This window comes from Engystomops pustulosus, chromosome 10, assembly GCF_040894005.1.
Source record: "Engystomops pustulosus chromosome 10, aEngPut4.maternal, whole genome shotgun sequence".
Classification (NCBI taxonomy): domain Eukaryota; kingdom Metazoa; phylum Chordata; class Amphibia; order Anura; family Leptodactylidae; genus Engystomops; species Engystomops pustulosus.
In genome coordinates this window covers 2,876,070-2,888,447 of record NC_092420.1, presented here as the reverse complement: position 1 = coordinate 2,888,447, position 12,378 = coordinate 2,876,070, and the positions used below count along the sequence as shown (strand labels likewise).

General features: G+C 57.6%; 1 protein-coding gene across 1 annotated transcript in view; it reads right to left on the bottom strand.

Moving 5' to 3' along the window:
* The window catches only part of ARHGDIB (Rho GDP dissociation inhibitor beta), a 38,555-nt gene continuing 26,177 nt past the window's right edge, over positions 1-12,378 (bottom strand). Inside the window, exons 5-6 of the mRNA XM_072127597.1 lie at positions 986-1,049; positions 1-791 (exon numbers count right to left, since the gene is read on the bottom strand). Of these exons, the coding sequence (XP_071983698.1) occupies positions 592-791; positions 986-1,049 (264 nt within the window). The 3' untranslated portion in view covers positions 1-591. The remainder of the gene's footprint in view (positions 792-985; positions 1,050-12,378) is intronic.

Genomic DNA, 12,378 nt, shown 5'->3' with positions numbered 1-12,378 from the left:
GCAGGATACATTGTATATTGTAGAAGAAGCCACTAATACATTGTAACTCATCATTGCATCAGTCTCTGGGGCCTCCACTGGGTGGCGCTCTAAGCACAATCATGTGTTTCACTGACCACCAAACACCCCAGAGAAGGTGCCGGCTCCCCTATAGGTACGGGGCGGGGTACACAGAAGCTGGGGAGGGGGACTAGACAATTGCAGGCGATATTTAAGGGGGTCTCCTGCTACAATTTATATTGTAAGAAACAGCAGCACAAATGAGGGGATTCCACGTCAGCCGCCTGTGGCCACCACTAGGGGGCGATCTCTATGGGCTGGGCTGATCATGGTGGTGGCCACCACTAGGGGGCGATCTCTATGCACCGGGCTGATCGTGGTGGTGGCCACCACTAGGGGGCGCTCTGTATGCACTGGGCTGATCATGGTGGTGGCCACCACTAGGGGGCGATCTCTATGCACCGGGATGATCATGGTGATGGCCACCACTAGGGGGTGCTCTGTATGTACTGGGCTGATCATGGCGGCGGCCACAGGCAGTGTAATAGGCTCCGCTCATCCCTGCTGATGGTTTCCCATGGAGCTGGCGCCTCATTCGCTCCACTCCTTGCGTATGGACAGGTTCCACTCCCAGGTCAGGTGGTTGTGGTTGTCGTCGTCGGTGAAGAAGGACTTGTTGTGGTAGGTGCCCCGCGCCAGCATGCCCTTCGGAGCCTCTTCTATGGGAGTCAGGAACTCGTGCTCTTCTGGCCGGGGGCCGTAGCTGCCCACCATGAACGTGGCTTTAGCGACTGGATGGAAGAAATGTGAGAGAAAAGATCAGGACACATTGTTACAAAACCTCACCAGTGATAGTTATCCAGGCCAAATATAAGGAAATAAGACCCTCAGCTGCTGTACAGCTCCAGACTGAAGCCGTATTACACAGACTCAGTATTGTCCCAGTGCTCCCCCTCAGAACCGAACCCCAGAAATATTCACTTACCTTTCACCCCCGTCCGGTATGTGTGCTGCACGTACTTCAGTCCTGATACTATATCTCTATTTACCTGCAGGAAGAAGAGAAGAGAGAGCAGAATAGTGAGTGCTCTGGAGTAATGCAGGATGTATTAAGGGGGCTGTTATGAGTGGGGGTATGGTGGGATCTGGCCCTGTTGTGCCCCCAGCGGTGGCAGAAGTTATGCCAGTGTCACTGCTGGGGGAGATTTCGCATCCTCCTCGTCTTCGGGCCCTAGGGGCAATATTTTGCAGCAGCGTCTTCTGGAGGCTCTGAGAAAAGGGGAAAGATCAATCACTGTAGAGGGTGGAGAGGTTGATCTGTCCTTCTGGATAGAGAGGCACGGCCTTGGAGCCTTCCGAGAAAATAGAGGGGGGGAAACTGCATGGTCCCTCCCGACAGCCGGGCCAGGTGGCGCCCGTAGGAATGTGGTCCGTCTTAGGTGGCGGGGCAGTGATGCGTGTCCACCTAGAACTAAGGTGGTTGAGCTCCTCCTAGAGATGGGCTTCAAGGCAATAGACATCTTTGCCTTGATTCATCCCTATGGCACATCTGAGTTCGATGTCAGTTTTGTTCGCCCGGAGGGACTTGAGCTCTTCTGGGGGAATTATGAGCTGAAAAAGAACATGCCCGGTTGGCGAGACTTTGCTGTTCAGGCGGTGTCTCGCCAAAATCAGGTCAAGAAAGTGCCCGTTCTTACCCGTAATGAATCACTTCCTTGCTATGACATCATGACTTGGCTTGGGCAATATGGTGAAGTATTAGAGACGCCAAGGAAAAATCGTGACGAGTTTGGTATCTGGTCAGGGGCCTGGACCTTTATGATGAAGTTAAAGGTTTCAGGTAACTCAGTCGCCCACATCCCTTCATCAGCCTTCCTGGGGAGGGATTGCATCCAGATCTTCTACCAGGGTCAGCCGAAGCGGTGACCCCACACATTTCAGCACAAACTGCACCGTGCAGAAGTGCGCATTGTGTGGGCAGTGGAGCTAAGAGGGAATGGAGACACGGGCCTTCCTATTGGTCTCTTGCGGCCGAGCCGTATGGCGGAGTGGCGGTCCTTTTTACCGCACCGGTAGAATGCAGACGAGTTATTGAGTTAGAAATGGGGAGGTGCCTGATCCTGGATGTCCTCATGAAGGGACAAGAACGTCGTCTTATTAACATCTATGGTCCCCAGTCCAAGTGGGACAGGAAGTGTCTCTTTATGAGGATCAAGCCCTACCTTTTTACAAGTCGGCAGGTGGTCTTTGGAGGGGACTTCAATGCTGTCACGAGGTCCCAGGATATGGGAGGTTCCAGAGACAAGCTGACTTATGATAGCGTCGCTCTTAATAGCATAGCTAGTGAGGCTCGCCTGGTGGATGTCCACATCCGGCACACCCCAGGCCACGCGGGGTTCACCTATTATAGGGGTAGCTGCAGGTCTAGAATAGACAGGTTTTATTTAAAGGAGGAAGCCATTTCTTCAGCAGTGTCCATTGTTGAGGTGGAGTTCTCCGAGCACTGTCTAATTTTGTTTTCTCTGAATGTTACAGAGACCCCCCGGATGGGAAGAGGCTATTGGAAGCTCAATTCGTCTCTCCTGGAAGAAGCAGAGATCAGACAATCCTTTGAGGACTTTCTTCAGAGCCAGGTACCATTGCTGGGCCTTTGTAGCAGTAAGTCAGAGTGGTGGGAGATGCTCAAGAAAAGGGCGGCGAGATTCTCCCGCCAGCTCTCGAGCCTCAGGAGCCTGGACAGGTACCGCCTGTATCAGGGCCTGAGGAGGAAACTCGAGCATCTCGTCTCGACTGGAGGTAGTCGTGAGGACATCTCCAGAGTGAAATCCTTGCTGAAGATGTGTACGATAGACACGCATCTTTGGTTTTTGAGAGGGATTACAGGAAGTACCGCTCGCCCGACCCTTACAGGAACTGCAAGATGTCAGTGAGTGGTAAAGTTGTCACAGGACTGGTTGACAGTACGGGGTCCCTGAAAAGGTCCAGATCAGGGATCCTGGAGGTCGTCAGATCCTTCTACTCACACCTCTTGGGCAGGAAGGATCTAGATCGGGATGTGATGTCGGCTTTCCTGGCTGAAACTGTCCCTGAGCCAGGAGTAGACCCCTCTCTTGATGTTTTGACAGAGATGATCAGTGAAGAGGAAGTCAGCCGGGCGATTGAAGGGCTCGCCCTCAAGAAATCGCCAGGTCCGGATGGCTTAACATCTGAGTTCTATAAGACCTTTAAGGACGCCTTGGTTCCCCTCTTGACTTAGTGCTGTGCTTTGTGTCCGGGAGGCAGTGGAGCAGGGCAGGGCTGGTAACTGGAAGGGGTACTTGCTGTCCTTGGATCAGGCAAAAGCGTTTGATCGGGTTAACCACGAGTACCTCTGGTCTGTCCTTCTGAGGTATGGCCTGCCGGGGGAGTTTGTCAATTGGCTTAAGGTTTTGTACGCAGGGGCAGAGAGTTTCCCGCTTGTGAACGGTTGGATTGGCCGCTCTTTTGAGGTCGGGTCTGGTGTTCGCCAGGGTTGTCCTCTGAGAACACTACTGTACGTGTTCGCGATTGACCCATTCCTTAGGAGGGTTGATCGTGGGCTGTTAGTGGGAGTCGGGATGGACCGGGCAGCACCGGAAGCCACTCTAAGGGTGGTAGCGTATGCCGATGATGTCACTGTTTTCATGTCCTCGCGAGGGGAGGCGCAATGGGTGATGTCAGTGGTTGACCGCTACTCAGAGGCTTCTGGGACCAAGATCAATGTAGCAAACCTCTGGAAAGAGAGGGCTCCTCCGTGGGTATACTCCTGCAGGGGATGGTTTCGGCCTTTCTTCCAGGAATGGGAGACAGGAGGACAAGTGAAGGATCTCCGTACACCACATGGGCATCTTCCGGCTTACGCTACCCCGGTTCTGAAGGTGATTCGCCGGTGGGGTCTGGGAATGTGGGAGATCAGGACCATGTCGAGGAAACTCCTTGACAAAAGGGTTCTGTTGACCCATTTCCAGAAGCCTCTGGCCCTCAGGGATTGCCCAAGTCGGGATCTTGGGGTGGGTATGAGTTTATTGAATTCTATCCGGATCCCCTTGAAGTTTTGGGACGTGACTTGGCGCTGCTTCCATGGAAAGCTGTGTGTGAGGGACAATCTGAAGTGTAGGAGCTCTGAGGAAAGGGGTTGTCCCCGGGAGGAGTGCGGTGGCCTGCTGGAGAGCATGGACCACTTCCTGCTTCAGTGCCCCTTTAACACAGAGGTGTACAACCGGGTGGGCGCTTCCATCCATTGGCCCGGGTTGGCCGCTCTCTCCTATGCGGAGTGGGCCTATGGAGCATTCAGAGGCCTGGGTGGCCGGGACCGCTGCACGTTATTCCTAGTAAGTCTAGTGGTCAGGTACCACACGTGGAACGCACGGTGTTTAGTATCGACGCAGCGTAAAATCCTCCCGGTGGATGAGGTGGTTAGGAACATTCTTGGTGACCTGGTGAAGGTGCGCTCTCTGGAGTATGAGGGGCTGGGCACGGGGAGGGCTTCTCTCCTTAGTGTCCCTTAGTCTGTCCTCTCCCCCCTGGTGAAGGTGCGCTCTCTGGAGTATGAGAGGCTGGGCACGGGGAGGGCCTCTCTCCTTAGTGTCCCTTAGTCTGTCCTCTCCCTCCTGGTGAAGGTGCGCTCTCTGGAGTATGAGAGGCTGGGCACGGGGATGACCTCTCTCCTTAGTGTCCCTTAGTCTGTCCTCTCCCCTCCTGGTGAAGGTGCGCTCTCTGGAGTATGAGAAGCTGAGCACGGGGATGACCTCTCTCCTTAGTGTCCCTTAGTCTGTCCTCTCCCCTCCTGGTGCAGGTGCGCTCTCTGGAGTATGAGAGGCTGGGCACGGGGAGGACCTCTCTCCTTAGTGTCCCTTAGTCTGTCCTCTCCCCCCTGGTGAAGGTGCGCTCTCTGGAGTATGAGAGGCTGGGCACGGGGAGGGCCTCTCTCCTTTGGAGGGGGTTCTCCTTTAGTGTCCCTTAGTCTGTCCTCTCCCCTCCTGGTGAAGGTGCGCTCTCTGGAGTATGAGAGGCTGGGCACGGGGAGGGTCTCTCTCCTTAGTGTCCCTTAGTCTGTCCTCTCCCCTCCTGGTGAAGGTGCGCTCTCTGGAGTATGAGAGGCTGGGCACGGGGAGGACCTCTCTCCTTAGTGTCCCTTAGTCTGTCCTCTCCCCTCCTGGTGAAGGTGCGCTCTCTGGAGTATGAGAGGCTTGGCACAGAGAGGACCTCTCTCCTTAGTGTCCCTTAGTCTGTCCTCTCCCCTCCTGGTGAAGGTGCGCTCTCTGGAGTATGAGAGGCTGGGCACGGGGAGGGCCTCTCTCCTTAGTGTCCCTTAGTCTGTCCTCTCCCCTCCTGGTGAAGGTGCGCTCTCTGGAGTATGAGAGGCTGAGCACGGGGATGACCTCTCTCCTTAGTGTCCCTTAGTCTGTCCTCTCCCCTCCTGGTGCAGGTGCGCTCTCTGGAGTATGAGAGGCTGGGCACGGGGAGGACCTCTCTCCTTAGTGTCCCTTAGTCTGTCCTCTCCCCTCCTGGTGAAGGTGCGCTCTCTGGAGTATGAGAGGCTGGGCACAGGGAGGACCTCTCTCCTTAGTGTCCCTTAGTCTGTCCTCTCCCCTCCTGGTACAGGTGCGCTCTCTGGAGTATGAGAGGCTGGGCACGGGGAGGACCTCTCTCCTTAGTGTCCCTTAGTCTGTCCTCTCCCCTCCTGGTGAAGGTGCGCTCTCTGGAGTATGAGAGGCTGGGCACAGGGAGGACCTCTCTCCTTAGTGTCCCTTAGTCTGTCCTCTCCCCTCCTGGTGAAGGTGCGCTCTCTGGAGTATGAGAGGCTGGGCACAGGGAGGACCTCTCTCCTTAGTGTCCCTTAGTCTGTCCTCTACCCTCCTGGTGAAGGTGCGCTCTCTGGAGTATGAGAGGCTGGGCACGGGGAGGGCCTCTCTCCTTAGTGTCCCTTAGTCTGTCCTCTCCCCTCCTGGTGAAGGTGCGCTCTCTGGAGTATGAGAGGCTGGGCACAGGGAGGACCTCTCTCCTTAGTGTCCCTTAGTCTGTCCTCTCCCCTCCTGGTGAAGGTGCGCTCTCTGGAGTATGAGAGGCTGAGCACGGGGATGACCTCTCTCCTTAGTGTCCCTTAGTCTGTCCTCTCCCCTCCTGGTGCAGGTGCGCTCTCTGGAGTATGAGAGGCTGGGCACGGGGAGGACCTCTCTCCTTTGGAGGGGGTTCTCCTTTAGTGTCCCTTAGTCTGTCCTCTCCCCTCCTGGTGAAGGTGCGCTCTCTGGAGTATGAGAGGCTGGGCACGGGGAGGACCTCTCTCCTTAGTGTCCCTTAGTCTGTCCTCTCCCTCCTGGTGAAGGTGCGCTCTCTGGAGTATGAGAGGCTTGGCACAGGGAGGACCTCTCTCCTTAGTGTCCCTTAGTCTGTCCTCTCCCCTCCTGGTGAAGGTGCGCTCTCTGGAGTATGAGAGGCTGGGCACGGGGAGGGCCTCTCTCCTTAGTGTCCCTTAGTCTGTCCTCTCCCCCCTGGTGAAGGTGCGCTCTCTGGAGTATGAGAGGCTGGGCACGGGGAGGGCCTCTCTCCTTTGGAGGGGGTTCTCCTTTAGTGTCCCTTAGTCTGTCCTCTCCCCTCCTGGTGCAGGTGCGCTCTCTGGAGTATGAGAGGCTGGACACAGGGAGGACCTCTCTCCTTAGTGTCCCTTAGTCTGTCCTCTCCCCTCCTGGTACAGGTGCGCTCTCTGGAGTATGAGAGGCTGGGCACGGGGAGGACCTCTCTCCTTAGTGTCCCTTAGTCTGTCCTCTCCCCTCCTGGTGAAGGTGCGCTCTCTGGAGTATGAGAGGCTGGGCACAGGGAGGACCTCTCTCCTTAGTGTCCCTTAGTCTGTCCTCTACCCTCCTGGTGAAGGTGCGCTCTCTGGAGTATGAGAGGCTGGGCACGGGGAGGGCCTCTCTCCTTAGTGTCCCTTAGTCTGTCCTCTCCCCTCCTGGTGAAGGTGCGCTCTCTGGAGTATGAGAGGCTGGGCACAGGGAGGACCTCTCTCCTTAGTGTCCCTTAGTCTGTCCTCTCCCCTCCTGGTGAAGGTGCGCTCTCTGGAGTATGAGAGGCTGAGCACGGGGATGACCTCTCTCCTTAGTGTCCCTTAGTCTGTCCTCTCCCTCCTGGTGAAGGTGCGCTCTCTGGAGTATGAGAGGCTGGGCACGGGGAGGACCTCTCTCCTTAGTGTCCCTTAGTCTGTCCTCTCTCTCCTGGTGAAGGTGCGCTCTCTGGAGTATGAGAGGCTGGGCACGGGGAGGACCTCTCTCCTTAGTGTCCCTTAGTCTGTCCTCTCCCCCCTGGTGAAGGTGCGCTCTCTGGAGTATGAGAGGCTGGGCATGGGGAGGGCCTCTCTCCTTTGGAGGGGGTTCTCCTTTAGTGTCCCTTAGTCTGTCCTCTCCCCTCCTGGTGAAGGTGCGCTCTCTGGAGTATGAGAGGCTGGGCACGGGGAGGACCTCTCTCCTTAGTGTCCCTTAGTCTGTCCTCTCCCCCCTGGTGAAGGTGCGCTCTCTGGAGTATGAGAGGCTGGGCATGGGGAGGGCCTCTCTCCTTTGGAGGGGGTTCTCCTTTAGTGTCCCTTAGTCTGTCCTCTCCCCTCCTGGTGCAGGTGCGCTCTCTGGAGTATGAGAGGCTGGGCACGGGGAGGACCTCTCTCCTTAGTGTCCCTTAGTCTGTCCTCTCCCCCCTGGTGAAGGTGCGCTCTCTGGAGTATGAGAGGCTGGGCACGGGGAGGGCCTCTCTCCTTTGGAGGGGGTTCTCCTTTAGTGTCCCTTAGTCTGTCCTCTCCCCTCCTGGTGCAGGTGCGCTCTCTGGAGTATGAGAGGCTGGGCACAGGGAGGACCTCTCTCCTTAGTGTCCCTTAGTCTGTCCTCTCCCCCCTGGTGAAGGTGCGCTCTCTGGAGTATGAGAGGCTGGGCACGGGGAGGGCCTCTCTCCTTAGTGTCCCTTGATCTGTCCTCTCCCCCCTGGTAAAGGTGCGCTCTTTGGAGTATGAGGGGCTGGGCACGGGGAGAGCCTCTCTCCTTAGTGTCCCTTAGTCTGTCCTCTCTCTCCTGGTGAAGGTGCGCTCTCTGGAGTATGAGAGGCTGGGCACGGGGAGGACCTCTCTCCTTAGTGTCCCTTAGTCTGTCCTCTCCCTCCTGGTGAAGGTGCGCTCTCTGGAGTATGAGAGGCTTGACACGGAGAGGGCCTCTCTCCTTTGGAGGGGGTTCTCCTTTAGTGTCCCTTAGTCTTTCCTCTCCCCTCCTGGTGAAGGTGCGCTCTCTGGAGTATGAGAGGCTGGGCGCGGGGAGGACCTCTCTCCTTAGTGTCCCTTAGTCTGTCCTCTCCCTCCTGGTGAAGGTGCGCTCTCTGGAGTATGAGAGGCTGGGCACGGAGAGGACCTCTCTCCTTAGTGTCCCTTAGTCTGTCCTCTCCCTCCTGGTGAAGGTGCGCTCTCTGGAGTATGAGAGGCTGGGCACGGGGAGGACCTCTCTCCTTAGTGTCCCTTAGTCTGTCCTCTCCCCCCTGGTGAAGGTGCGCTCTCTGGAGTATGAGAGGCTTGGCACGGGGAGGACCTCTCTCCTTAGTGTCCCTTAGTCTGTCCTCTCCCTCCTGGTGAAGGTGCGCTCTCTGGAGTATGAGAGGCTGGGCACGGGGATGGCCTCTCTCCTTAGTGTCCCTTAGTCTGTCCTCTCCCCTACTGGTGAAGGTGCGCTCTCTGGAGTATGAGAGGCTGGGCACGGAGAGGACCTCTCTCCTTAGTGTCCCTTAGTCTGTCCTCTCCCCTCCTGGTGAAGGTGCGCTCTCTGGAGTATGAGAGGCTGAGCACGGGGATGACCTCTCTCCTTAGTGTCCCTTAGTCTGTCCTCTCCCCTCCTGGTGCAGGTGCGCTCTCTGGAGTATGAGAGGCTGGGCACGGGGAGGACCTCTCTCCTTAGTGTCCCTTAGTCTGTCCTCTCCCCCCTGGTGAAGGTGCGCTCTCTGGAGTATGAGAGGCTGGGCACGGGGTGGGCCTCTCTCCTTTGGAGGGGGTTCTCCTTTAGTGTCCCTTAGTCTGTCCTCTCCCCTCCTGGTGAAGGTGCGCTCTCTGGAGTATGAGAGGCTGGGCACAGGGAGGACCTCTCTCCTTAGTGTCCCTTAGTCTGTCCTCTCCCCTCCTGGTGAAGGTGCGCTCTCTGGAGTATGAGAGGCTGGGCACAGGGAGGACCTCTCTCCTTAGTGTCCCTTAGTCTGTCCTCTCCCCTCCTGGTGAAGGTGCGCTCTCTGGAGTATGAGAGGCTGGGCACGGGGAGGGCCTCTCTCCTTAGTGTCCCTTAGTCTGTCCTCTCCCCTCCTGGTGAAGGTGCGCTCTCTGGAGTATGAGCGGCTGGGCACAGGGAGGACCTCTCTCCTTAGTGTCCCTTAGTCTGTCCTCTCCCCTCCTGGTGAAGGTGCGCTCTCTGGAGTATGAGAGGCTGAGCACGGGGATGACCTCTCTCCTTAGTGTCCCTTAGTCTGTCCTCTCCCCTCCTGGTGCAGGTGCGCTCTCTGGAGTATGAGAGGCTGGGCACGGGGAGGACCTCTCTCCTTTGGAGGGGGTTCTCCTTTAGTGTCCCTTAGTCTGTCCTCTCCCCTCCTGGTGAAGGTGCGCTCTCTGGAGTATGAGAGGCTGGGCACGGGGAGGACCTCTCTCCTTAGTGTCCCTTAGTCTGTCCTCTCCCCCCTGGTGAAGGTGCGCTCTCTGGAGTATGAGAGGCTGGGCACGGGGAGGACCTCTCTCCTTAGTGTCCCTTAGTCTGTCCTCTCTCTCCTGGTGAAGGTGCGCTCTCTGGAGTATGAGAGGCTGGGCACGGGGAGGACCTCTCTCCTTAGTGTCCCTTAGTCTGTCCTCTCCCCCCTGGTGAAGGTGCGCTCTCTGGAGTATGAGAGGCTGGGCATGGGGAGGGCCTCTCTCCTTTGGAGGGGGTTCTCCTTTAGTGTCCCTTAGTCTGTCCTCTCCCCTCCTGGTGAAGGTGCGCTCTCTGGAGTATGAGAGGCTGGGCACGGGGAGGACCTCTCTCCTTAGTGTCCCTTAGTCTGTCCTCTCCCTCCTGGTGAAGGTGCGCTCTCTGGAGTATGAGAGGCTGGGCACGGGGAGGGCCTCTCTCCTTAGTGTCCCTTAGTCTGTCCTCTCCCCTCCTGGTGAAGGTGCGCTCTCTGGAGTATGAGAGGCTGGGCACGGGGAGGACCTCTCTCCTTAGTGTCCCTTAGTCTGTCCTCTCCCCTCCTGGTGAAGGTGCGCTCTCTGGAGTATGAGAGGCTTGGCACAGGGAGGACCTCTCTCCTTAGTGTCCCTTAGTCTGTCCTCTCCCCTCCTGGTGAAGGTGCGCTCTCTGGAGTATGAGAGGCTGGGCACGGGGAGGGCCTCTCTCCTTAGTGTCCCTTAGTCTGTCCTCTCCCCTCCTGGTGAAGGTGCGCTCTCTGGAGTATGAGAGGCTGGGCACAGGGAGGACCTCTCTCCTTAGTGTCCCTTAGTCTGTCCTCTCCCCTCCTGGTACAGGTGCGCTCTCTGGAGTATGAGAGGCTGGGCACGGGGAGGACCTCTCTCCTTTGGAGGGGGTTCTCCTTTAGTGTCCCTTAGTCTGTCCTCTCCCTCCTGGTGAAGGTGCGCTCTCTGGAGTATGAGAGGCTTGGCACAGGGAGGACCTCTCTCCTTAGTGTCCCTTAGTCTGTCCTCTCCCCCCTGGTGAAGGTGCGCTCTCTGGAGTATGAGAGGCTGGGCACGGGGAGGACCTCTCTCCTTAGTGTCCCTTAGTCTGTCCTCTCCCCCCTGGTGAAGGTGCGCTCTCTGGAGTATGAGAGGCTGGGCACGGGGAGGGCCTCTCTCCTTTGGAGGGGGTTCTCCTTTAGTGTCCCTTAGTCTGTCCTCTCCCTCCTGGTGAAGGTGCGCTCTCTGGAGTATGAGAGGCTGGGCACAGGGAGGACCTCTCTCCTTAGTGTCCCTTAGTCTGTCCTCTCCCCTCCTGGTGAAGGTGCGCTCTCTGGAGTATGAGAGGCTGGGCACAGGGAGGACCTCTCTCCTTAGTGTCCCTTAGTCTGTCCTCTCCCCTCCTGGTGAAGGTGCGCTCTCTGCAGTATGAGAGGCTGGGCACAGGGAGGACCTCTCTCCTTAGTGTCCCTTAGTCTGTCCTCTCCCCTCCTGGTGAAGGTGCGCTCTCTGGAGTATGAGAGGCTGGGCACGGGGAGGGCCTCTCTCCTTAGTGTCCCTTAGTCTGTCCTCTCCCCTCCTGGTGAAGGTGCGCTCTCTGGAGTATGAGAGGCTGGGCACGGGGAGGGCCTCTCTCCTTAGTGTCCCTTAGTCTGTCCTCTCCCCTCCTGGTGAAGGTGCGCTCTCTGGAGTATGAGAGGCTGAGCACGGGGATGACCTCTCTCCTTAGTGTCCCTTAGTCTGTCCTCTCCCCTCCTGGTGCAGGTGCGCTCTCTGGAGTATGAGAGGCTGGGCACGGGGAGGACCTCTCTCCTTTGGAGGGGGTTCTCCTTTAGTGTCCCTTAGTCTGTCCTCTCCCCTCCTGGTGAAGGTGCGCTCTCTGGAGTATGAGAGGCTGGGCACAGGGAGGACCTCTCTCCTTAGTGTCCCTTAGTCTGTCCTCTCCCCTCCTGGTGAAGGTGCGCTCTCTGGAGTATGAGAGGCTGGGCACAGGGAGGACCTCTCTCCTTAGTGTCCCTTAGTCTGTCCTCTCCCCTCCTGGTGAAGGTGCGCTCTCTGGAGTATGAGAGGCTGGGCACGGGGAGGGCCTCTCTCCTTAGTGTCCCTTAGTCTGTCCTCTCCCCTCCTGGTGAAGGTGCGCTCTCTGGAGTATGAGAGGCTGGGCACAGGGAGGACCTCTCTCCTTAGTGTCCCTTAGTCTGTCCTCTCCCCTCCTGGTGAAGGTGCGCTCTCTGGAGTATGAGAGGCTGAGCACGGGGATGACCTCTCTCCTTAGTGTCCCTTAGTCTGTCCTCTCCCCTCCTGGTGCAGGTGCGCTCTCTGGAGTATGAGAGGCTGGGCACGGGGAGGACCTCTCTCCTTTGGAGGGGGTTCTCCTTTAGTGTCCCTTAGTCTGTCCTCTCCCCTCCTGGTGAAGGTGCGCTCTCTGGAGTATGAGAGGCTGGGCACGGGGAGGACCTCTCTCCTTAGTGTCCCTTAGTCTGTCCTCTCCCCCCTGGTGAAGGTGCGCTCTCTGGAGTATGAGAGGCTGGGCACGGGGAGGACCTCTCTCCTTAGTGTCCCTTAGTCTGTCCTCTCTCTCCTGGTGAAGGTGCGCTCTCTGGAGTATGAGAGGCTGGGCACGGGGAGGACCTCTCTCCTTAGTGTCCCTTAGTCTGTCCTCTCCCCCCTGGTGAAGGTGCGCTCTCTGGAGTATGAGAGGCTGGGCATGGGGA